Source organism: Eubalaena glacialis, chromosome 15 (assembly GCF_028564815.1).
Source record: "Eubalaena glacialis isolate mEubGla1 chromosome 15, mEubGla1.1.hap2.+ XY, whole genome shotgun sequence".
Classification (NCBI taxonomy): domain Eukaryota; kingdom Metazoa; phylum Chordata; class Mammalia; order Artiodactyla; family Balaenidae; genus Eubalaena; species Eubalaena glacialis.
Genome location: NC_083730.1, coordinates 93,057,613 through 93,081,983, shown reverse-complemented (window position 1 = coordinate 93,081,983; position 24,371 = coordinate 93,057,613). Strand labels below are relative to the sequence as shown.

General features: G+C 53.7%; 1 protein-coding gene across 3 annotated transcripts; it reads right to left on the bottom strand.

Moving 5' to 3' along the window:
* Positions 1–251: 251 nt before the first annotated feature.
* PUS1 (pseudouridine synthase 1) lies at positions 252–19,115 on the bottom strand. Of its 3 annotated transcripts, XR_009697396.1 has the most exons (7): positions 18,576–18,882; positions 18,040–18,268; positions 16,040–16,177; positions 12,157–12,259; positions 8,555–9,246; positions 6,785–7,023; positions 252–564 (listed from the first exon to the last, which is right to left on the bottom strand). XR_009697396.1 is itself a non-coding variant. In XM_061170062.1 (6 exons), the coding sequence occupies exons 2-6, from the start codon at positions 18,256–18,258 to the stop codon at positions 6,976–6,978; spliced, it is 1,200 nt and encodes a 399-aa protein (XP_061026045.1). In that variant the 5' UTR covers positions 18,259–18,268; positions 19,043–19,115; the 3' UTR covers positions 6,720–6,975. The 3 variants fall into 3 exon arrangements, 2 of the variants coding, with proteins under 2 accessions (XP_061026045.1, XP_061026044.1); XM_061170062.1 differs by lacking the exons at positions 252–564; positions 18,576–18,882 and adding an exon at positions 19,043–19,115 and having other exon boundaries at positions 6,720–7,023; XM_061170061.1 differs by lacking the exon at positions 252–564 and having other exon boundaries at positions 6,720–7,023.
* Between the last annotated feature and the right edge of the window lie 5,256 nt (positions 19,116–24,371).

Sequence of the window (24,371 nt, the reverse complement as noted above, 5' to 3'; positions counted from 1 at the left end):
GTCTCGGAAGCCCGCGGGGCCGCCCATCCCGGGGGGGCGGGGTCAGGGGCGGGCAGGCGGGCTGGCCGAGCAGGATGAAGGGTCAGCCGGAGGGCGGAGTGAGGAGGCGGCGCAGAAACGGGGCGGGAGCCGAGGAAGTCATCCCTCAGGACCAGACAAAGCGTGCGGGGAGACGGGGTGTCCACTGGTAACTGTTACCCAGCTCACCTTCGGCTGCTCGCTGCTCAAAGCCAATAAACGGGAAGCAAGAGTCAGGAGAAAGGAAAGGTGCTTTAATCAGAAAAGCCGGCAGTCTGGGAGGAGGTGGACTCCCGTCCAGACATCAACTCCGAGGATTCTGCTCAGCCATGACAGTTTCTAAAGGGAAAAGGGGGGGAGAATCTCAGGCAGTCATCGAGGCAGCAGGGTGGGTTCTGCGTCCTTCTCCATTGCGTGCAGACTGGCTGACTCTTCAGATGTTCTCTTGCCTCAGTGATCTGCCTGCAGGATTGCTAAGGGGGCTGTTGGGGGCAGAGAGCTGGTCATTCTTTAACTGCTTAACTCTTCATTCTGACTTCTTTTAATCTAGGGAAAGAATCAACAGGTTAGGCAAGGCATGTGTGCATTCAGGAGAGCATTAGTCAGGAATTAGGTTAAATTGCCTAGTGATCTCATTCCTATAATTAGGTTCTTATAAGGTTAGAGAGGAACAGAAATGGGCAAACAAGAAAGGGGCAAACGAGCTGCTTTCATAAAGAATGGAGATGGACCACAGCCTCACACTATATGCAAAAGTGAACTCAAAATGGATCAAAGGCCTAAATGTAAGTGCTAAAATTACAGAACTCTCAGAAGGAAACATAGATGCAAATCTTCAGGATCTTGGATTAGGCAGTGGTTTCTTATGACACCAAAAACAGAAGTAACAAAATAAAAAATAGGTTGGACATCATCAAAATTAAAAACTTGTGCTTCAGATGACACCATTAAGAAAAGACAACCCAGAGAATGAGAGAAAATAGCTGCAAATCATATACCTGATAAGGGACTTGTATCCAGAATAAAGAACTTGCAACTGAAGAGTTAAAAGGCAACTAATTTTAAAATGGGCAAAGGGATGGATTAACAACAAGGTCCTACTGTATAGCACAGGGAACTATGTTCAGTATCCTGTGACAAACCATCATGGAAAAGAATATGAAAAAATATATATATGTACATGTGTATAACTGAGTCACTTTGCTGTACAGAAGAAATTAACACAACATTGTAAATCAACTATACTTCAGTTAAAAAAAATTTTTTAAATGGGCAAAGGACTTGCATACATGCCTCAAAAAAGGATGTACAAATATGCCCATGAAAAGATATTCAACGTCATTAGGGATCGGGGAAATATAAACCAAAACCACTAGGATGGCTTGAATCAAAAAGTCAGGTAGGGGCTTCCCTGGTGGTGCAGTGGTTGAGAATCTGCCTGCCAATGCAGGGGACACGGGTTCGAGCCCTGGTCTGGGAAGATCCCACATGCCGCGGAGCAACTAGGCCCGTGAGCCACAACTACTGAGCCTGCACGTCTGGAGCCTGTGCCCTGCAACAAGAGAGGCCGCGACAGTGAAAGGCCCGCGCACCGCGATGAAGAGTGGCCCCCGCTTGCCGCAACTAGAGAAAGCCCTCGCACAGAAACGAAGACCCAACACAGCCAAAAATAAATAAATAAATAAAATTAAAAAAAAAAAAGTCAGGTAGGGCTTCCCTGGTGACGCAGTGGTTAAGAATCCGCCTGCCAATGCAGGGGACACGGGTTCGAGCCCTGGTCTGGGAAGATCCCACATGCCGCAGAGCAACTGAACCCGTGCACCACAACTACTGAGCCCTCGTGCCACAATTACTAAAGCCCACGTGCTGCAACTCCTGAAGCCCACGTGCCTAGAGCCCATGCTCCGCAACAAGAGAAGCCACTGCAATGAGAAGCCCGCACAGTGCAATGAAGAGTAGCCCCAGCTCACCACAACTAGAGAAAGCCCGCGTGCAGCAACGCAGACCCAAGGCAGCCAAAAATTAATTAATTAATTAATTTAATTAAATATTTTAAAGACATTGTTTAAAAAAAAAAAGTCAGGTAACTGCATCTTTATCTTGGATAGCCCTGAATGAGCCCGTGTGAGCCCCGAATGTAATTGCAAGTGGGAGGTAGAGGGAGATTTGACTCCAGAAGAAGTAGGAGAGGAGATGAGAGAAGCAAGAGGCTGGACAGGTATGACTGCTGGCTGTGGGCTGTGATGCAAGGAATGTGGGTAGAAGCTGAAAAGGACAAGGAGATGAATTCTCCCCTGGAGCCTCCTGCCAGCACCATGATTTTAGCCGCATGAGACCCATTTTGGACTTCTGGCCTGCATGACTGTAAGATAATAAATCTGCGTTGTTTCAAGCCAAAAAAAAAGGTAACAACAAGTGCACAAGCCTATGGCGAAATCGGAAACCTCATACACTGCTGGTGGGAATTTAAAGTGATGCAGCCTCTTGAAAAAAATGGTTTGGCAGTTCCACAAAAGAGTTGTTAGGAGTTAACATATGACCCAGGAATTCCACTCCTAAGTATATACCCAAGAGAATTAAAAACACACAGCCACATGGAAGTATGAATATATTCTTAGCAGCATTACTCATAATTCCCAAGAAATGGAAACAACCCAAATATCCATCAACTGATGAATAAACAAAATGTGGCATATCCATATAATGGAATATTATTCAGCCAAAAAAAGGAGGATGAAATATTGACACAGGCTACAACATAGATGAACCTTGAAAAAAACATTACACTAAGTGAAAGAAGCCAGACACAGAAGGCCACGTATCACATGATTCCATTTATATCAAATGTACAGAATAGGCAAATCCATAGAGATGGAAAGTAGATTGCTGGTTTCCAGGGGCTGGAGGGAGGGCACTGGAGTGACAGCAGCTGCATGCCGGGTTTCCTTTCAAGGTTGATGAAAAAGGTGAAATTAGGTAGTGCTGATGGTTGCACAACTTTGTGAATTTACTAAACACCACTGGATTGTGCACTTTGAAAGGATGAGTTTTGTGGTACGTGAATTATATCTCAATCAGAAATCCATCTTAAAAAAGGAAATGCAGGCTAAAGTGATCAACTCCTCAGCAAAATGCAGATGCAAATATCCTCTCTGATATTAAACACACAGAAAATTCTAAAGAGAAAAAAAAACTTGACTATAAAAGGGAGACAGGAGAGGGACGTGAAAGGGGATAAAATTAGTTGGATGAAAGAGGGGAGTGATTTCATGTTTCTAAGTACTGGTAGGGAGGCCCTTTCAATCTTCACTCCACCCTCCTACTTAGCAAAGTTGGAAAGTTAAAAACTACACCTGCCAGATTCCTTGGAGGTCAGAGCCCCAGCCAAGACTTGGGCCCCTCCCGCTTGCTGCATCTGTGCATGACTGGGGGTGGCGGGGAGGTGCCCTCCTTCCTGATGCTCCTGGCTGCACTTGCTGACAAATATGAGTTGACAAATTTGAGTCTCTCCTGTAAGGGAGGTCCAGTGGTGGGTGGCTTCTTGACCTGAATCCCTGAGCCTGGACGCAGCTCTGGGCCTGCCATAACACATCTCCAAGTGTGGGGCTACTGGGGGTCCTGGGTCCTCCCATCCCTCTCGGCTGCAGAGGCAGTGTCAGCAACTGGAGGTGCCTTGGGGGGTCAGTTCTGTTTTGTTTTGGGAGTCATTCCAGGAGACCCAGTCCAAACCAGGTTATTAGGCCCCTCCAACAATGCACAAGCCCCCGATTTCCTGTAGAAAATGTCTGCCCAACTAAATCTGCAGAGTGGTTTCCGTTTCCAGAAGCAGACTGTAACATTTTCCCTCTTAGACCCTCTCAAACTGCAGTTTCAATACACACAGATCAAAACTGCTTAAATGTAAGCTTTAAAAACTGTGAACCGCTATATTGTATACCTGCAACTTATAGAATATTGTAAACCAACTATACTTCAATTAAAAAAAAAAAACGCTTAAATGATTTTCCCACTGTTTTCTTGGATGGTTGATTCCTGTGCACATCTTACATGCTGGCCACCAATGTGGGAATCTGCGGGGCGGGCGGGGAAGGCTGGCATGATGGGCCGCCAAGCTCCTCCCTCAGCCAGGAGGACTGGGGCAGGGAAAGAAGGTGCCAGCTCAGGCTCTGCTTGCCCTCCTGCATCAGGGGGCATACAGTGCTTTTCTGGTTTTGTTTTGTTTTTTAATTTATTTTATTTATTTATTTTTGGCTGCGTTGGGTCTTCGTTTGAGCAGGGGCTACTCTTCGTTGAGGTGTGTGGGCTTCTCATTATGGTGGCTTCTCTTGTTGCGCAGCACGGGCTCTAGAGCACAGGCTTCAGTAGTTGTGGCACGTGGGCTCTAGAGCGCAGGCTCAGTAGTTGTGGTGCACAGGCTTAGTTGCTCCGCAACATGAGATCTTCCCAGACCAGGGCTCGAACCCGTGTCCCCTGTGTTGGCAGGCGGATTCTTAACCGCTGCGCCACCAGGGGAGCCCTGCTTTTCTGTTTAAATCAGCCAGACTCAGTCTCAGTTGCTGACAACTGAGACCCCGACTATGCAGGCCACTGACTCTTAACTTTTTCCTGAGTGTGCTTCCCCACTCAGGGAAGGGGCACGAGACCCAAAAGAAGGCCGGCCCCAAGATCAGATTTGCTCCCTGGTGTTGTGGAGAGTGGGGGAACAGGCATTGTCTTATGATACTGGCAGGGATCCAAGGAAACACTTCTACGGCGGACAGGGGCTGTCAGAATTAGGTCGCCATTAGAAACCCGCCAGACCACCGAGTCTGCATCTAGGGGTGCTCACACGTGGACAAGGATGTATAGGGATGGTCATTGTGTGCAAAATCAAAGGCTGGACACACGTCCACCAGCAGGCTGAGTAGTATGGACCGCGTACACCGTGGGCCACCAGCAAGAACGACACAGACTTTTGTGATGGCAAAGACCACCACCGTCTGTGTGAAGACAAGGGTCAAACATGCTCATATATGCACAGAGATCTCTGGAAGTCACAAGAAAAAAGTAAGAGTAGGGGCCTATGGAGAGATACTGGCAATTAGGGAGGGAGGGCAACTCCTGTTTTTTTGTACTCTGATTGTTTTTCCGAGTACATATTTTATTTTATTTATTTTTTTGGCCGTGCCACGCAGCATGCAGGATCTTAATTCCCCGACCAGAGATCGAACCCATGCCCCCTGCAGTGGAAGTGTGGAGTCCTAACCACTGGACCACCAGGGAATTCCCTCCAAGTACATATATTATTTTAAAATATCACATACCCATGGATCCTCCAAGGTGATTTAAATGAGTCACCCAGGGACTTCCCTGGTGGTCCAGTGGTAAAGAATCTGCCTTCCAATGCAGGGGACGTGGGTTCGATCCCTGGTCAGGGAACTAAGATCCCACAGGCTGCGAGGCAACTAAGCCCTCGCGCCACAACTACTGAGCTCACGCGCCTCAACTAGAGAGAGAAAACCCGCGCCCTGCAACTAGAGAGAAGCCAGCGCACTGCAAGGAAAGATCCCACATGCCTCAACGAAGATCCCGTGTGCCGCAACTAAGACCCGATGCAGCCAAAAAAATAAACAAAATAAATAATTTTTTTAATCACGCCACCTGTTAATGGCCCAGCTAGCTCATCAATTCCTGAAACCCAAAGCCCAAGTCAGCCTCAAACCCACCCTCTCGTCCCAGCCCCAGGCCACCCGGCAGCGGCAACCACTCGCTACGGTTTCTCGGACCCAAAGGCACACCTCACTTGGTCTCTCCCCCACGTCACTGCCAGTCTTCCCGATTCTACTCGCCCCACCCGCTCTGTTCTCCGAAAGGGAGTGCTCCCTCGAGATTTGCCCAGCCACGTTGTACACACGTGTGCAACCCACCACACGGCATTTGCACATACATCACACGTGCACACGTACCCATGCAGACACATCACCTACGATCACATCACATAAATACACGTGCACAAACTGCTCACACACCACACGTGCGTCCACGTGGGCACACACATACCACACAGCATATGCACACGTGCGTCCCACGTGCACACACACCACGCGTCTCCTGCAGCAGACTTGCCGACTGCCTGCCCCCCGCCTGACCCCTCTTCCTTGGTAACAGAGCGTCGCCTTCTCCGCAGGGCGCCACTTAATAAAAGCATTTCCCTGCCCCCCTTGCAGCTGGACGTGACCACGTGACACACCTCTGGCCAGCGAGGGGATGGAGGGGATGAAGTCGCTGGCGGGACATCCCGGAGGGCTCGCTACGGGACACAGTCAACGACGTGCCCCTTCCTTCTGCCCTCCCTCCTCCCTCCCGCCCGGAACACGGACGGCGCCAGGGATGCACGGACCAGGATGGAAGCTGCGTGCTGCAGGGGGCCGGGTGGACACCCAGGAGCCCGTGTCCTCCAGCGCTGGGGACTGCTACCCCTGGCCCGACGGCCCCCCTGTTCTGTCCTGGTCTGCGCCGCTCGCCGGGCCGCCAAGCCCCACCCTGACAGCCAGTCCTGCCAGGAGCCGCCCGCCGTCCCGCCCGCTCCGGCCTCTGCCCAGGCGCGCCCCGCCAGGTCACCCGTTCCCGCCACTCGCTCTGCTGCAGACGCAGCGCCCGGTGCTCCGGGCACCTGTCTCGGTGGAAGACCCATGGAAAAGACCGAGCAAAGGTAACAGAAGTGACTAAGCAAGGTTTGTACTTATTTAATAAGAAAATCGCTTCTTTAAAAAAATAGTGTCTTTACGTGCTAAGTTGTGTGTAGTCAATGCGTGAGCTGAAAACAGATTCGCAGCAGGTTCTCCCCGTGACGGAAACTCAGAAAGATGCAGGTCTCAGGACCCTGAGGTGAGGAGGCCGGGCGCGGGCTGTCCCGTCTGGGCGAGGCACGCGGCCAGCAGCAGCTGGCAGGTCCCGGCGTGCATGTCGTGGGCCAACTCAGTCACTGCCCCCGTCCCCGTCACTGCCTTCCAGGGCGCGGGGGACCTGCAGAGCAGAGCAGACAGGAAACGGCTGTTGGGGAGCGCTCTGCCCGGCGAGGGCCCTGCCCTGCCCTGCACGGGGGCTGCCCAGGGCGAGGCTCAGCCTCACCCCGTCTTTCTCTTCACTGATTCAAGAACCTGTCTTGAACGGGCAAAGCCAAGGGCTGGGGACCAGAGGGGGCCTTCGTCGGGCCCCTTCAGATCCCCAGAGGCTTCAGTGACCTTGGGGACATAAAACTGAGCTACTGCAAAGCTGGTCAAGTACAAGCCCCTTGGCGCTATGTAAAGACGGCAGGTGGCCCGAGGCCTCTCTCTGTCTGTGGGAATCCAGCAGAGGGCAAGCCTGGCCCCCAGGCCCCATCTGCACACGTGCTCCATTTGGCCTCTCAGTGCTGGGAAAATTAATAACCACCAACATTTAAAGGGTGGACTATTTCACATACAAGTCTGGAACCCCAGTTTCTCCTGAGAAAAGGTAAGCTCCGCCAACACTCGGGCCCACCCTCCACTGGCTGGCGCTGAGATGCAGGGGCCCTGCCAGTGGAACAAGAGCTCTGCCGTTTCCCACAGTCTCCACCAAGTCCCATCTCCTCCCCGACGCTGCTTGGAATTCACCACCCGACCTGCAACCCCTGCCTTTCTTACACCTGGCCCACCTTGCTTGCTCCCCTCACCTGTACGCACGTGGGTTTACAAGCCCGGCTGGGGAGGAAGGACAGTGTTTTTCTAGATACCTAGATAATGGGAAGAAATCTCCCAGAGCTCCAGGTGGGAATCTCACCCTCTGACAGCCTGCTGGGACACCATGAGAGAACGTGGGCTTTGGGGACCTCCCTCGCCCCAGGGTAAAGAATTGAGAACTAAAATAAAATGTTAACTTTTAGCTCCAGCACCTCCAGTCGTGGATGCTCTCCTTCTTACGTAAGGTTGGCAGTTAACTCACAGATGAATCACACTTTGAGCCAGGTCCCTGGTCGGTATCGGACAGCAGGGCTCCGGGAGAGCGGGACCGAAAGCACAGCCTGCACCAGCCTGCGTCCCCTCCCAGACGGAGGAGGGCACCGCGGGCCTGCACGGGAACGCCGCCCAGAGGGCGAGGAGAACGACGCTTGGCCGCTCAGCGTCCCCGGCGCCTGTCAAGCGACCCCATGTTCTGGAGCCAGGTACGTGCCAACTGACCAGCAGCATCAGCCAGAGGAGGACGTCCTCCTGGCACCTCCATCTCATATACGGGAAGACGGCCACCGAGCATGCCCCTCACCCAGCGTCACTAGGCGCAGAGCAGGGGAGCTGGCCACCAGGTCCTAGGCCCTGGCCCTGCTCCTCCCACTGCTGTGACCCTGGGGCAGCGACAGGGCTCTTGGTGCCTCAGCTTGCTCATCTATACAATGGGTACAACGACAGGGGGCAGAGTGGGTCTAAGCTTAGCCACAGACAATGACAGGTGTGGACAAGTGCTTGGCTGAGCCCCTGGAAGGGCCAGCGCCAGCCCCCGTGGTTCCCCTGACCCCCAGCCGCTGTGGCCCCAGCCCCACCTTGGTGCCCGGGCCGGCGGCCGTGTGGGCAGTGGCGCTGAAGTCGTGCACGGGCAGGGTGCTCAGCCACTGGGCCATGGACCTCTCGTGGCGCTCGGTGCTGACGATCGTGGGGTAGATGTGCTGCTCCTTGAAGGCCGCGGCCTCAGCCTCCTCCCGCGCCCAGTCCAGCGGCTCGTGCAGCCCGTCGTGGCCGAAGCGCTGGTTGTACTTCTCGAAGTGCACCCGCTCCAGGACCAGGCCGAGCCCCGGCGCCTTGGGCACGTCCACCTTGGCCTCCCCCCAACAGCGCTCCAGCACGCTCTCGGGCGCGTAGCCCTTGACGATGGCCACCACCAGCCCCACCATCTTCCTGATCTGGTGCGTCATGAAGCTCTGGCCCTTGACCTTGATCACCGCAAACTCCATGCCTTCGCGCACGAAGGGCTCCTCGCAGAACATGTCGAGGATGTAGCGCCGGGCGCTGGGCTCGCGGGGCCCCTTCTGCGAGGTGAAGTTGTGGAAGTTGTGGGTGCCCCTGTAGCAGGCCAGGAGCCGGTTCACACGCCCCAGCGTCTCCGCCTGCAGCCGGTACGTCTCGTCCTGCGCGTCGTGGTCCTTGTGGGCGAAGGCGAACGTGGGCAGCATGTAGAAGTAGGTCCTGGCGTCGCACTTGTTCTTGGAGTTGAAGCCGCCCGTGACCCTCTTCAGTCCTGGGGGCAGAGGAGGCGATGAGGACAGACGGACGGCACCCTGAGCAGGTCTGAGCGCCGGCACCTCACCTGCCGAACCCGGACAAGCCCGAGGCGGCCCCGGCTCCGTGCGCTAAACCCTCAGCTAAACCCTGTCAAACAAACCCTGGGGTCGGCCAAGGTGCGGGACATCCTGCTCTCACCTCACGGAGCCCGGGGGACCCACGCGGACTAAAGCGCCAGCCGGTGACCCCGACCCAGAAGCCTTGGATCAGAAGCCATCCTGCAGGTGAGGCCAGGGCCAGCAGCGTGTTCAAGCAGCAAAAGAAACTGGAAACAAAAAGTCCAGCAACAGGGAAACGATCAACGGCTCTTAGACATTTGCAGAATGAACCGAAAGCAGCCCCGCAGAGCAGGCGCCCGTCCCCAGGACCGGGGGCCGCACCGCTGAGCACTCACTGTGCCTGGCCAGGGCTCCCGACAGACTTCTTAACCGTTAAGTGAAAAAAGAAAAGCAAAACGAAGAACTACGTGCAGGCGGATTCCCCTTGTGAGAGAAATACAAACATACGGATTGCGTCTGTACAGAGAATTTCTGGAAGAATCGCAACAACTGTTGGGGGGGTGGTTTCTGGGAACTGGGGACCAAGAAGCGCCTTGTGGCCCTGGGTGCTCCGTGCTGCGCCGCCGTCCTCACGCTAAAGTCAAGACCGGGTCGCGAGGACTCAGCCTCTCAAGGAGGCTGATGTAAAGGCCAACTTCGGCTTCATGTTACAAGGACTGATTCGGACACCACCCCGGGGCTGCCAGTCCAAGGCTGCATCTGCGCCGCCCTTCCCGTCTCCTGTCTCTGCTGTCGTGTTTGATTTGGGGTAATCTTATTTTTGTGTTTTGTCTTGCTTTAAGAATTCAATTTCATCGACACAGAGCATCACAGGTGTGCACCTAATTTGTGCACCTAATTTCCGTCGTGCGGAACGTAACTGCCAAGAAAAGGCTGAAAGGGGCCGGCAGCCGACCACATGGCTGGGCTGTTAAAGAAGGAAACACAGCCTTGCTGTGTCATGTTATGCAAGCGGTGCTAACGGCTGGGAATTGTGTAGGGTTTGGTATTATTTTAGCAAAAGTGGGGAACAACCTGTGGCATACATGACAACATTCCCGTGGAATGCATGCTGAGAGGCATCACATGGGACTTGAAGAGGATTGGCTCCCGGAGAAGGTCTTCAGGAGGGAATTATCCTCACCAGGCAGAGAAAGACCACAGGATAATAAAAATAAAACCGTGTTATGCCAATAATAAATGCAGAGCCTTCCCTGGCGGTGCAGCGGTTAGGACTCTGCGCTGCCACTGCAGGGGGCGCGGGTTCCATCCCCGGTCGGGGAACGAGATCCCGCATGCTGTGCGGTGCAGCAAATAAATAAACAAATAAAACTTTTTAAAATAAATTCAATAGTGGGCAAAGTAACCAAAAACAAGGGTTGTGACTTTGTGTTGAGAACCCTATTTATACTTGTACCAAATGCCCATGGCAGTTTCTTTTTGTAACAGCCCCAAACTGGAAACACCTGCAGTGTCCCCCACCAGGTAACTGGATAAACAACTGGAAACCACACAGCGATGGAAAGGAACAAACCGGATACACCCGACAACGTGCAGGAATCTTTAACCAGGCTCAGTGAACGAAGCCATTCCATACGATCCTATTTACATAAAACTCTAGAAATACGAAGCAATCTGTAGTGAAAGAGAGCAGATCGGTGGTCGCCTGGTGAGGAATGGGGTGGGAGGGACGTGGGGAGGGTTACAATCTTCTGGGGGTGACACAGAGGGTGACTCTCTCAAGTGGGCTGGTTTCACAGGTATGCACACATATCTCAACTTTTTAATTGTATAACGAACTACGCAGTTTACCGTACACTGGTCATACTTCAACTTTAAAAAGCATTTAAAAGTGTTTTTAATTCTCCGGTTAAAGAAAAAATAACACTGTAGTGTGCGGGCGATAACACAGGCAGACCCGAAACACACGCCGCAACAGCAGGACAGGTGCAAGTGCGTGGTGCAGGTGTCAGGTGCGTGCAAGGTGGCCTGGCTTCATGTGAGGGCAGCTGTGCTAACTGGCCCATGGGTGCTTTGACCCGGGGGCTGGCAAACAGCAGCCAAAACCATGGCCGTTCCTGTACAGCTTCTGAGCTAAGGCTGAAAAGGTGGTTAAAAAAAGAAACAAAGGAGAAGAATATGCAACAGAGACAGTAATCTATATGGCCACAAAGCCTCAGATAGTTTACTACCTGGCCCTCTACAGAAAGACTTTGCCAGCCCTTGCTTTAAGGGCCAGCAAAGCAATCACTAAAAAAAAAACATAGCGAGTCATCACATTAGCTAACCAAGGTGATAATGAAACGCAATGATAAGAAACATCAATTAATCCAAAAGGAGGGAGAAAAAGAAGAGGGAAACAAATAACAGATGGGACAGAGAGAAACAGAAGGCAAGAAGAGCTACCCCCAGCCACCCCAGTACCACATTAATTATCAATGGCACATATATGCCACTTAAAAGGCAGAGAGGGTCAGACTGGAAATCCCATTATCAGGCCTGTTACAAAAGGGAGTCATAGCCCCTGTTTTAATTTTATCAAATCTGGACTTTCATATCCAAGCATCTGGTTAAAACAAGGCACATGTAGCACCAAGATGCTGCACCGAGGGCCTTTCCAAGTCTGTGTGTCTGGCTGTGTCCCTTTCTGAAGGAGGTGGGAGTACTGAACCCTTTCTCACAGCTGACTCACAACCACTCCTACCAACTGCTAAGCAACCACGCTGTTATCTTCGCTCTGCGACAGAGAAATTCGGTGAAAGAAGAAATTTCGTGTCCCTGTGAGACCGACGACCACCCAGTGTGCAGCCCAGCGCTGCAAGGCTTACCCAGTATCCGAATGTGAGACGGAAGGTGGCTGTTAATCTTTTCTAAAAGGTCGTCAATCAGCCACACCTTCAGGGACACAACCTGGCCGGCCGCAGACACACCCTGCAAAGGAAGCAGACATGGGAGGGCCAGCTGGGCCTTGCACTTGGAGGACGACACTCTGCAAGCTGGTCTCTTCAGCAGAAGGACCACACGCACGCTACATCTTTCCGTGGAGGAATTCTGCTTTTACAAGTACATCTGAAGAGAATAATCAGATACAAGAACAGTGCTCTATATACCAAGGGAGTGAGTGCCACATAACTTATAAAAAATTACAAGTGAACTTCAGAGCCCAACAAAACATGGGAACAAATACATGAAATCCTGCAGATAGGAGATAAAGTCCCACCTTGGATGTGACTCTCAAGGACTCAGGAAAAAAGAAAATGCAACTTAGATGACAGAACTCTGGAGCTGAGAAAGGAAGAGGTCACCATCCAAGTCACAATAGCAGGTATCCTGTGGGGATGGGGTGCTAGTGACACAGGTAAAACTGATCAAGCTCTGCATTCAAGAAGAGTACAGTTTACCATTTGTATGTTATACCTTTTTTCTAAAAGCAAGTTTTCATAAAAGGCAATATGGCAGTAAGGTCTGGGGGAGGGGAGCGGTGTGATTCAGAAGGTGGACGAGGGCTCCCGGGATGCGGGCAGAGACCCACATGTTGACCTGAGTGGAGATTATCCAGGCGTTCACCGTAGAATCACCCGTTTCACTTTACACTGACGCTGTATGCACCTTTCTGTTTACTACAATCATACCTTCTAAAAAGATTTTTTTAAATGTAAGCAAAGAAGATAGAGTACCGTGTAACACATGTAACACTCCCGCCAAAAAATTTCTTTAGTCTGAATCTAGTCATGAGAACAATCAGACAAATACAGATTGAGGACATTCGTCAAAATAACTGGCCTGAACTATCCAAAAACATCATGTCAGGAAGGACAGAAAGGAGGCGACAAGACCATTTTAAAGGAAACTCAAGGGCTTCCCTGGTGGCACAGTGGTTAAGAATCCGCCTGCCAAGCAGGCGCCATGGGTTGGAGCCCTGGTCCGGGAAGATCCCACATGCCGCGGAGCAACTAAGCCCGTGCGCCACAACTACTGAGCCTGCTCTCTAGAGCCTGTGAGCCACAACTACTGAGCCCGCGTGCCACAACTACTGAAGCCCGCGTGCCTAGAGCCTGTGCTCCACAACAAGAGAAGCCAACGCAATGAGAAGCCTGCGCACCGCAACGAAGAATAGCCCCCGCTCGCCACAACTAAAGAAAGCCCACGTGCAGAAACGAAGACCCAACACAACCAAAAAAATAAATAAATAAAAGAAATAATAAAAGAAATAGAAAAAAAAATTTTTTTAATGAAAAAAAAAAAAATGAAGGCAGCTCAACAGACATGACAACTGAATGGAACCATCAACCCTGGGTTAGACACAGGATCAATAAGAAACGGTGTATCAGTGTTAAATTTCCCAAGGGCGATAGCTACACTGAGGAGTTGCCAGAGGACGCCACTGCTCATGCGACATATTTTGGGGTGAAGGGTGATGACGTCTGCAACTTCCTCTCAAATGGTTCCATTCAAAGGCACAAAAAGGAAAACAAATATGGCAAAAGTTTAACACTGCCGAGTCCAGGGGAAGACTAAGGGTGTTCGTGCATTGTTCCTGAGACTTCTGGAGGTCTGAAGTTTTTCCAAATAAAAAGTTGGAGAGATTTTTGTAAAAAAGAAGAAAGACAAAAAATAAACTGGTGAGATGGAACACAGGCCAAATCCACTGTTCCCCAGGCAGACACCCTCCAACACAGAGGCATCTGGCCACGAGTGGCTACTGAGGGCATAAAATGGCTGTTCTGAAATGAGGTCTCAAAGTCTCAGTACACGAAAAAGGAACGGAAATACATCTCATTGCTAATCTTTTTATATTGATTACATGTTTTTTTGGGTTTTTTTTATTTTTGGCTGCATTGGGTCTTTGTTGCTGTGCACGGGCTTTCTCTAGTTGCAGCGAGCGGGGGCTACCCTTTGTTGCGGTGCGCGGGCTTCTCATTGCGGTGGCTTCTCCTGTTGCGGAACATGGGCTCTCTAGGCACATGGGGTTCAGTAGTTGTGGCACACGGGCCTAGCTGCTCCGCGTCATGCGGGATCCTCCCGGACCAGGGCTCGAACCCGTGTCCCCTACACTGGCAGGCGGATTCCTAACCACTGTGCCACCAGGGAAGCCCTGATTACACATTGAAATGAGAATTTTCTGGATATGCTAGTGGAGAGATGGGTGGTAACTAAAGGGTACAGGGAAGTTTTAGGGATGATGAAAAGGTTCTGAGCTTGACTGTGGTGATGGCTGCACAACTGTGAGAAAAGACTAGAATCAATGAATGTGCCCTTTAAATGGGCAAAATGTGTGGGAGTGAATTACAGCTCCTTGAAACTTTTTTTTTAATCTGAAACAAAAACTAACAAAATATTGTCATTTGTTCTTCCATGGGGATGTTAGTATCAAAGGTTTTCTAGATTTCCCAAAACGTAAGAAGGAAAACATATTCGAATAAAACCATCTCTAATAACAGTGAAAACTGAAATAAATGCTAGCCCTATATTTGGAAATGCTGTCTTCATTAGCTCAAGCAAATGTTTACTTTTCTTCTGCTTTGAAAACAACCAGAGAGCTGTAAGTGGGAAAGTTAAAAAGAAAACGAACACCACGAAGAGCCCCGGTACTCTTTACCTGGACCAACTAACATGTGACTGGATCACCCACAAGACTGCCAGGCACCTGTTTTTGTTCTTAGCTGTCTGTGCGTGGCTCTGGTTCCGGGGTTCTGGCCTGGGCCTGTGGATCCCAGGGGACGTTGTACCTTTGAAACTCGACGTTATTCAGATACCCGGGACCCTGACCTGCAAAAAGCTACGTGTACCATAGACTCCCAGTGACCTTAGGTGGCCAGAGAGATGATTTCAGGGCCCGGGTCTGAGAGAGCAGGCTCAAAGGTGCGCGGGCACTTTGGGTTTTTTATCTCCTGGGGGAGAGCTTTACGTTCTCCGTGGCTGGTTGTCCCACCTGCCTCGGCGACACCCTCCCTTCCTTTGTGGGGAGCCCCTGCTCGCACCAGCCCCACACCTGGGAACGTGCCAGGGTGGGACCAGCCAGCGACTGGCCTGGGATGGTGGGAGAGCCAACCAGACAGCAGGACTCAATCTCATGAGCATGAATGGACAGTGCTGGGTCACGGCCACCCGAGACTCCTGAGTGTGCAACTCCCGCAGGGCTCCAAAGACTTGGCGCTCACACACGCACGATGGAAACTATTTCCCGTTCATCACTTTTTATGTTGATTACACGTTGAAAGGCGACTACCTTGGACACACTAAGTTAATTAAATTGATAACAAAACCCAGTGTCACCTGTTTCCTTTTCCCTTTTGGCTGTGGCTCCTAGGAAGTTTAACATCACACACATGGCGGGCCTCAGGGGCCATGTGGTCCTACTTGTATCGCGAGCCTGAGATGGATGGATCTAAGGCAGGTGTTGTGGCCACCGTGCCACCCACAGGAGCGACGGAGGAGAAAGCACAGACGGAGAGGACGCCAGACCTTGTGGCCCTGAGCACCTAGGTCCAGCCACACCTGGGCCAGAAATGCCCCAGCTTCTTGGCCACACGAGGCAACAACTTTCCTTCCACTTACACTAGTCTGAGCTGTGCATCTGTCATTTGTAACCAAGAGAATCTTGAGAGATAAAGATGCTAAGGTGGAAAGTGGGACGAGGACAAACACAAACCACAGACCGGCGGCTTCGGTGCTGCTCGCACCTGCAGGGGATGTGGGGACAGCACCTACCTTGTCCGTCCGGGCGCAGCGCTGGAAGGACATCTTCCGCATGTCCTCCCCGTGATTCTCAGGAATACAACCCGACCGGACCAGGGCGGACACCAGGTCATCTTCGATGGTCTTGAATTTCGAGGACCCAACATTCCTCTGAGGAAAAGAGAAGAAAACTTGTTTTTCACTCAATCACTACCCACAGTAGGGGCCCTGGGCCATGGCTGATCCAGGTAGGAGCATGTGCGTTGTGCCCGCACCCGGCAGGTGGGGACCGCACCTGTGGGAATGGAGAGACCCTGCAGCTCGTCCCCCGACCCATGGGAAGCAGGAAAGCCACCTGTGGGTACCCACAGTCCTAGACACTTTCCACCCTGGGCAGCTGACAGTGGGCATCACCTGAGACATCATTTCCCCCTACCTGGTCAGATGTGAGACCAGCACCCTCCTGCTGGAGACCCATCTGTCTGTTGCACCCGGCCAAAGAGGGACTCCCCTCCCTCAGCACCCCCAGGGGTCTCCCTCCCTCACCGCAGCAGGGAGCAGGCCCTCCTCCATCACTACAGGGAGGCAGGCCCCCCCCGCTGGAGGAGGAAGCACCCCAGGGTGCCGCCAGCACCTAGTGGCACAGTGTAATGCAGTGTAATCACAGTCCTGGGCCTGCAGGACCCTGTGACGTCAGTGAGCTCACCACCCTGACGTTGTCAAAGAGAATCTTTGCCAAGCAAGGGACACAGGGCGACAAGCACTTCGCCAAGACGCACCACAGTGGGCAGGTTCTTCCCAAAGTCTACCTTACAGTCCCCACTGCAGCTGAAGTCCAATCCCTTTACTCAGCAAGAAGCTATAAATGCTCCTCCAGCGATCGGAATGGATATTAAGAAACGGGGATAACAACCCTTCCCCACATCCCGCTGTGTCCTTCTGTCACCCTGTGAGCTACCATCACTCTCTACCCCCCATCCATTCCCCTGATGGGGAAACTGAAGCAAACAGAAGATGATGAGACACAGGCAAAATTCTCAAGACAGCGCGTAAGGCAACAACACACGTAATCAGTCACCCTCAAACAAAAAAAGCATTTAAACATCCGCAAAGAGCAGCGGAGGTGGTTTATTTGTTCCACTAAGTGAGACCGAAGCACTGTTTCCACCATTGTCACAATCTACCCGTGGTCATCAAAGGTCATCAAACTGGTTTCACGGGTGCAACCCTGTACTTAATAAAAAATACTAAAATAGGATACAAAGTATCTCATCACTACTATTATTTACAGTAAAGGTGACCACAGCACCTGGTAAGGTTGGGCACTGTTTTCTTAAACTTCAGCTTCAGTTAGATACTCTACACAGCAGTGAATTCCTCCCTGTGAGTCAAGCTTAAAGAAGTTTAAAGAACAAGGCACCAAAGTGTAAGAGCCACAACGCCGACCACAAGGAACAAGAAGAAAATCTACGTGCCTCTGCTGGGGTACCGGGGCTCTTGTGCCTTTCGGGAAAGGGTCACAGGGCTGGGCTGGGCAGGGAGTTCTCACGTGCCTGCGTACCCACGACTGTCACCTTCACGTGTCTAACAAAGAGTAACAGCTGCCTCTTCTGAGCACCCCTGGCGCTGGCCCAGTTCTAGCGTGCAGTCTCGGTCAGCCTAATGACGCTTCATGCCCTACAAAGTCAGCACTGTCATCACAAAGATGAGGAAACGACGGACTGAGAGCTCTAGTCACTTGCCGCCTCCGGTCGTCGGCAGGCCTGGGCCTTTAACCACCTCGGGAGACTCATGAACACCTCCCCCCCGCAAGCATCCAAGCAATGCATGGATGAAACAGGGCTCAAAGCTGCTTCAATCTGAATCTAAATCTTGCTTGATGGGACCCACACGATACGGGAGGTGAAGAATGAGACCCCTCTTTCTGCCACTTCCCAAGATGGCTCACTGGGGAACTGGCACTCTGAGGTCCCTGGCCCAAGCACGCGGGCCTTGAGAGACGCCGGAGCTGCCCAGCCCGCGGGCGCCCTCACCTGCATGCCGTGGTAGCCCTTCCCGGAATAGGCCACGAGCAGCACCACCTTCCGCTTGGGCAGCTTCCGGTGCTCCCCGTCCTCGCTGCTCTTGAGCTTCTTCGCCTGCCGCTCTGTTTCCTCCCAGATCCCGGCCGTGCCCTGCCAGCCACGCCGGGCCTTCCTGTCCTGCTCCTGCTGGGTCCCCACGGGCACGGGGGCCTCCCCATTCCCTGCCATGGGGGGCAAACTGAAAAGACACGGTGGCGAGGGGGGGTGGGGTGTGAGCAAAACACAGAAGGAAGCGGCCCAGTGAAAGACTGACGGTGGCAGCATGGTCCAGTAAACACCCTGGGCTGACCAACGAGTCCAAATCCCAGCTGGGCGCTAACTGTAGATCTTGCCCAACCACCAACTTGGCCTCGGTTTCACTGTCCAAGAAATGGAGCAGTGACAGCACTTTATGCGATTAGGGCTGGTGCTCGCCGGGCATGCAGTCGGGCTCAGTGGGGGTCAGCGTGCTACCCTGGGGTCACGGACAAGTGCACTGTCATTACCAGAGGAGGCGCGGTCCCAGGCGCGGGGTCCACGGTCCGCAGGCTCTCCTCAGGGCCCAGGCCGCCGCCCGCAGGCTGGGGAGCCCCATGCAGGCCCAGGAGGGGCGGGGGGGGGGACGCGCCCGACCCCTGACCTCCCCCGGTACGCACCCACCCGGGCCCTCCAGACCCCTAAGCTCCCCGGGGCCCCTACACACCAGCCCGCCCCTCCTTAACTCCGACCACGGCCACGCTCCAGCCCCACCCCTTGTGAACTCTAACCTTCCCGGGACCTTCTCACGCTCCAGCCCCGCCCGCGGATAACCTAAGACGTCCCTGACCCCCAGGCTGACCTCTGACCTCCCCAGTCCCTCCTGCTCCCCCCTCGTCCTCTCGCCCCGCCCAGCCGGCTCTCCCTCGGGAATCGGGGAGACCCCGGCCACCCCCGCCGGGACTAGTGGGGCGCGCCCCGACCCGGCCCCACTCACGGAGCCGCGGACTGAGCCCGAGCCGGACCACGTGGGCGAAGGCGGAAGCGGAGCGCGCGGCCGGACGGCGGCCGGACGTGGACAAAAGTCCTTCTGGGCGAGGCGGGCCGAGGCGGCTTGGGGCGGAGCTTGGTGTCAGGGGCGGGACTGAGCGGGGCTTCGGGGCGGGGAGGGCGGGGCCTGGCGCCGGGAGCCCGGTTCCCCGCTGCCAACTCGGGGGTGGTTTGAGGCCGATGTGGATGCGCCGTCTTAGGGCGAACAAGTCGTCCTAACAACTACGCTTCCAGGCTCTGTTCCGTGTTACACGTGTTAGCTCATTCAGTCCTTTCGCCTGCCTTAGGGAGCAAGCACCGTAAGAGCAAGCACGTTACTGAAGAGGAACCCAAGGGACAGAGAGGCTGAGCCCATGGCCGGAAGCCACACAGCACCAGCCCCGGCATCTGGAATGACAGCCTGTCTTTCAACAGTGTGCAGACCAGCGCCTTCCCACAAACCTCTCATAAGAAAACACTTGCCATGTGCCAGTGCCAGGTGCTGCTCTAGTGGCTTGATGCCTGTTAGCTTATTCAATCCTCATGAAGCCTTGAGGAAGGGTCTCTTGTCCCCATTTTACAGATGAGGAAGCTGAGGCACGGAGAGGGGCCCAAATGCCAGGGAGAGACAGGGTCATGCTGGAGCCGCCTGTGTGAGAGCTCCAGGGAGTGAGAACCTCCTGGAAGCTGGTAGAGGACAGATGGGAAACTCGTCCACACATGGGGTTTGGGAGGCGGCACAGATGTCACCACAGCTGGCGGGAGCGAGCGACAGACAGCCCACAGAAGGTGGAAGGAAGTGCAGCTGGCGGCACGGGACTCAGACCTCTCTGAGACGGCCACTCGGTCAGTAGCTATTTTCCGAGCACCTACTAGGTTCCCAGCGCCTGCAGAGGCTGGGAATAGACTAGGAGCAGAACCCGTGCCCTCGGGAAGCTTCCATTCTAGGGGGGACAGACAATGACAGACCAACAGCAAGAGAGTGTGTGATCAAGTATTAAATGCTGTGTGAAAACGACTCAGAAGTACTGACGCATGCTACGGCTGGGGGTGAACCTTGAAAACACATTCAGTGGAGAAGCCAGGCGCAGAAGGCCACGTCGTGCGTGTATGATTCCATGTACAGCTGACCCTTGAGCAACGCAGGGTTGAATGCGCGGCTCCACCTATACAGAATTTGTTTCACTAAATACAAAGTGCAGGACTACTCAGTCTGCCAGTGGCTGAATCCACGGATGCGTAACCACGGACACGGAGAGCCAGCTGTCAAGTTATATGTGGATTTTCGACTGCGTGGGGGGCGTCTGTGCCCCTAACCACCACGTTGCTCACAGGTCACCTGTATATGAAATGTCCAGAACAAGCGAATCCACAAGAAAGAAAGTGGATCAGTGGCTGCTGACAAGGATTCTCTCCTGGACCAAATTCTACTCAGCCTCCTAGTTGGAAAAGTCAGGCTTAGTTGGAAAAGAGCTCAGGCAGGCGGGAGGGCACAGCTCACCTGTGCTAAACAACCCCCCAGCACAGCCCACCCCTCTGGGGAAGGGAAGAAAGAGCTGCCCCAGGGTTCCAGGCATGAGGAAAGGTCAAGGTCCCGTGTGGTCCGGGGAACTCAGGTGGCTGAGCAGCCTTAGGAAGCATCGGGGCACCTTCACACAGAGCACCCACCTTCACCCAGAGAACCCCGTCACACAGCACCTACCATCACAGAGCACCCCTTACCATAGAGACTCCTTTGTCGGGGGACACTCCTTCCCCGCCCTCGGCCTCTGCAGCCCTGGAGGCCTGCGCCCGCTCTGGCACATGGAGGTGGACATGGGGCCCAGGCTGAGCCATCCGTGTGAGCGCACGACCTGGGCAGCTGTGACGGCTGGAACTAGAGCCGCCGAGGAAGGCAGTTGAGACTGGATGATGGGACTTCGGGTTGTGCCCCGAGAAGCAGTCCCTCTCCCCCTGCCCGTGTGAACCAGGAAGCTCCCGGTGCTGGAACAGAAACCCAGGCCGGGTGAGGGCAGTCTCAGGGGCAGGCCCAAGACCCCAGGCTGTGCCGCGGGCCAGCAGGTGGGGAGGATGGAAGCTTGGGCCCGTGCTCCGAGGTCCTGTGTCAGGTGAGAGAATGAAAGGAAAAGACCACCGAGGGGCCTCCCTGCAAACTGGCCATGGTGGCACCGAGCCGGACCCAGCAGCCCCGATCCCACATCTCCGATCTACGGAGAACAAACTGAGGCCTGTGAGGCTGGGACAGGTGCCCAGGGGGCAGTTGGAAGTGGGGCAGGCACCTGAGCCGGACCTCCTGGCCGAAGGCCCCCTGTGAGCATGCCAGGAGCGTGCAGGGCAATGTGAGCTCCGCAGGAAGGGGGGAGCCGCTCCCTCCCGTGTGCCCGCTGCACCCCCGGCCCAGCCAGCCCTCCTGGGCCCTCCTTACTGTCAGGCTCCTACACAGGGATGTTTACAGCAGCTTTACCCATAAATACCAAGACTGGGAAGCAAGAGAATATCCTTCAGTAGGTGAATGGATAAATAAACTCAGTACCCCCAGACGGGGGACTATCATTCAGCATTGAAAAGAAATGAGCCATCAAGCCCTGGAAAGACCCGGAAGAAGTCAATCTGAAAAGGCTATACACTGTGTGATTCCAGCATTCTGGAAGAGGCGAAACTATGGAGACAGTTAAAGGGACAGGGGTTGAAGTCAGGGGAATGAACACAGAGCACAGAGGATATTCAGGGCAGTGAAACTACTCTGCATGACACTGAAATGGTACAGGTCATCATATGTGTGTCCAAACCCACAGCACGAGCACCAAGAGCGAATCACAACGTAAACATGGACTCTGGGTGATGCTGATGTGTCAGTGTAGGTTTATCAGTTGTAACAGATGAATCCCACCCATGCAAGGTGTTAACAGGAGAAGTAAAGTGGGTGGCAGGGGGAGAGGGAGTATTTGGGAACTCTCTGTACTTTCTGCACAATTTTTCTGTAAAACTAAAACCGCTGTAAGAAATGAAGTCTATTAATTTGACAACAAAATGCCACGGTTGTCTTAATCCTCTTTTGGCATTTCTTTGTGTAACATACTGGGAGCCCCACAGAGCGGAAGGGGCTGCATCTCCACCAGGCACGGCCCTTCCTGTCTGCAGAGCCGGGAGCATGCACTCCAGGAAGCCAGACTGGAGCAGCCCTGCTGGGACCTGGCCTTTTGAGGCCCCACCTTCCACTTCCTCTATCACTACCCCTCCGCGAACTTTCGTTTCACATTGCGGTTAGCCTTTTTGGTAACTTAATGAGATACTTTTAACCTATTAAAACAATATGTAGGGCTTCCCTGGTGGCACAGTGGTTGAGAATCCGCCTGCCAATGCAGGGGACACGGGTCCGAGCCCTGGTCCGGGAAGATCCCACATGCCGCGGAGCAACTAAGCCCGTGCGCCACAACTACTGAGCGTGCGCTCTAGAGCCCGTGTGGCACAACTACTGACCCCGCGTGCCTAGAGCCCGTGCTCCACAAGAGAAGCCACCGCAATGAGAAGCCCGCGCACCGCAACGGAGAGTAGCCCCCGCTCGCCGCAACTAGAGAAAGCCCACGCGCAGCAACAAAGACCCGATGCAGCCAAAAAAATAAAAATAAATAAATAAAATAAACTTAAAAACAGATAAATAAAAAACAACACGTAGTCTAAAAAATGCAAACCTTACCACTCAACAACAAAAAGAGAAACCATCCGATTCAAAAACGGGCAAAGGACTTGAATGGATATTTCTCCATAAATGATCTAGAAATTGCTGACAAACACATGAAAAGATACTTGAGGTCACTAACCATCGGGGGCGTGCATATCAAAACCAGAGCCTCTCACCCCCACCCAGAGGTGGAGCGGGGGACCGTCCTGCGCCGTGGGTGGGGACGGAAGTGACGCGGCTGCTGTCAAGGTCTGGCACCCGGTGAACCCCTGGAGGACTGAGCTCCCAGCCTTGCCCCGAACCTGACCTCCAAACTCCAGCTGCTGCTGCAGCACGTGGGGGGGCGGGGCGTGTAGTCCGAGAAAGGAGGTGACGGGAGAACGGGAGGCCGTGACAAACCATCGGTAACAGCAGTCCAACAACTCCAGAGGTTTATTTCCTTAAATTGATGTTACACAACTTAACGCAAGGGGTTGGGGTGGGGGGGGTGGGCGGGTGACACAAACGTCTTGTAAGGTAGACCAAGGGTGGAGAGCTGTGCTGTGGAGGACAGGCTGGGCGGGGCGGCGCTCACCCCGCACCCCGGAGGCCGCCCGCGGACAGAGCCCGAGGGGTCCCTCCCGCGGCGCCGGCCCCCCAGAGGCCCTGGTTCCAGCCAACCGTAAAGCAATAAATACGGACAATTTCTGCGCAGGAGGAGAAGCTCAAGTCACCGGTGAGGAGACAGAAACGAGTCCCAGGGCTGCTCTTCTTCTTCTAGGTCCAAGCACAGAGGCAAGATTTCAAGTATCGCAAGAGAGAAACACGTGGGGTCTTCGCCTGGGCCTGTGGTGAAACCTCAGCGCCGGGGGTGCTGCACTGGGGCGGCTCCCTCTGCATCCTTGAGGACACATTTGAGAGGGGCTAGGCAGAGCTGGGCAGACCAGAAAAGGGACCCGCCCGAGCCTGGAAGGTGGCCTCCCCGCTGACCCCCCATGGCAGCCAGGACCTGGTGAGAGGACAGAAGGCTTGACATCAAAACCTACTGTGAGAGCTGGATGGGGAGGTTTACGCACAAAAACGGTCCTCAGCTGCCCGCTGCCTTCAGGCAGGGAGCAAGGGCAGGGGTAGGGCCGCCCTACAGGCGGGAGGGCGGACGGCCACGCGCAGCCCGCACGCGCCCAGCGCCACCGGCCCCCCTGGTCTCAGCATCGCTGCTGAGGCTACCCCAATCCTGCCCCCATCCTTTCAGAACAAAACGTCAACTCGTATGAGTTTTCTTTTTAAAAAAAAAAAGAAAAAAGAAAAAGCTGCAGAAGATAAGACACATCTTAGGAGTAAAGTGTGAAAGACGGCAACAACATCTGTGCTGGGTTTTGGAAGCTCGGTGCTTCGTACTGTCCGTCCCTAAAAGAACATTTAAATAAGACGGCTGTGTCGCCCCGAGAGCAACCCGGGCGGCAGGCACAACACACGCGCTCGCGGAGCTGTCTGCACGCAGATATGTGATTACGGGTGTGTACGCGCGCCTGGTGGTGCAACAGCCGGGACCGAGCGGCAGCCCCGGGTCCAGTCCGCCTGCATAAAGTGCTGGGTGATTCACAAAGCTGGGTGGTGCTCTCGGGGAAGGGAGAGG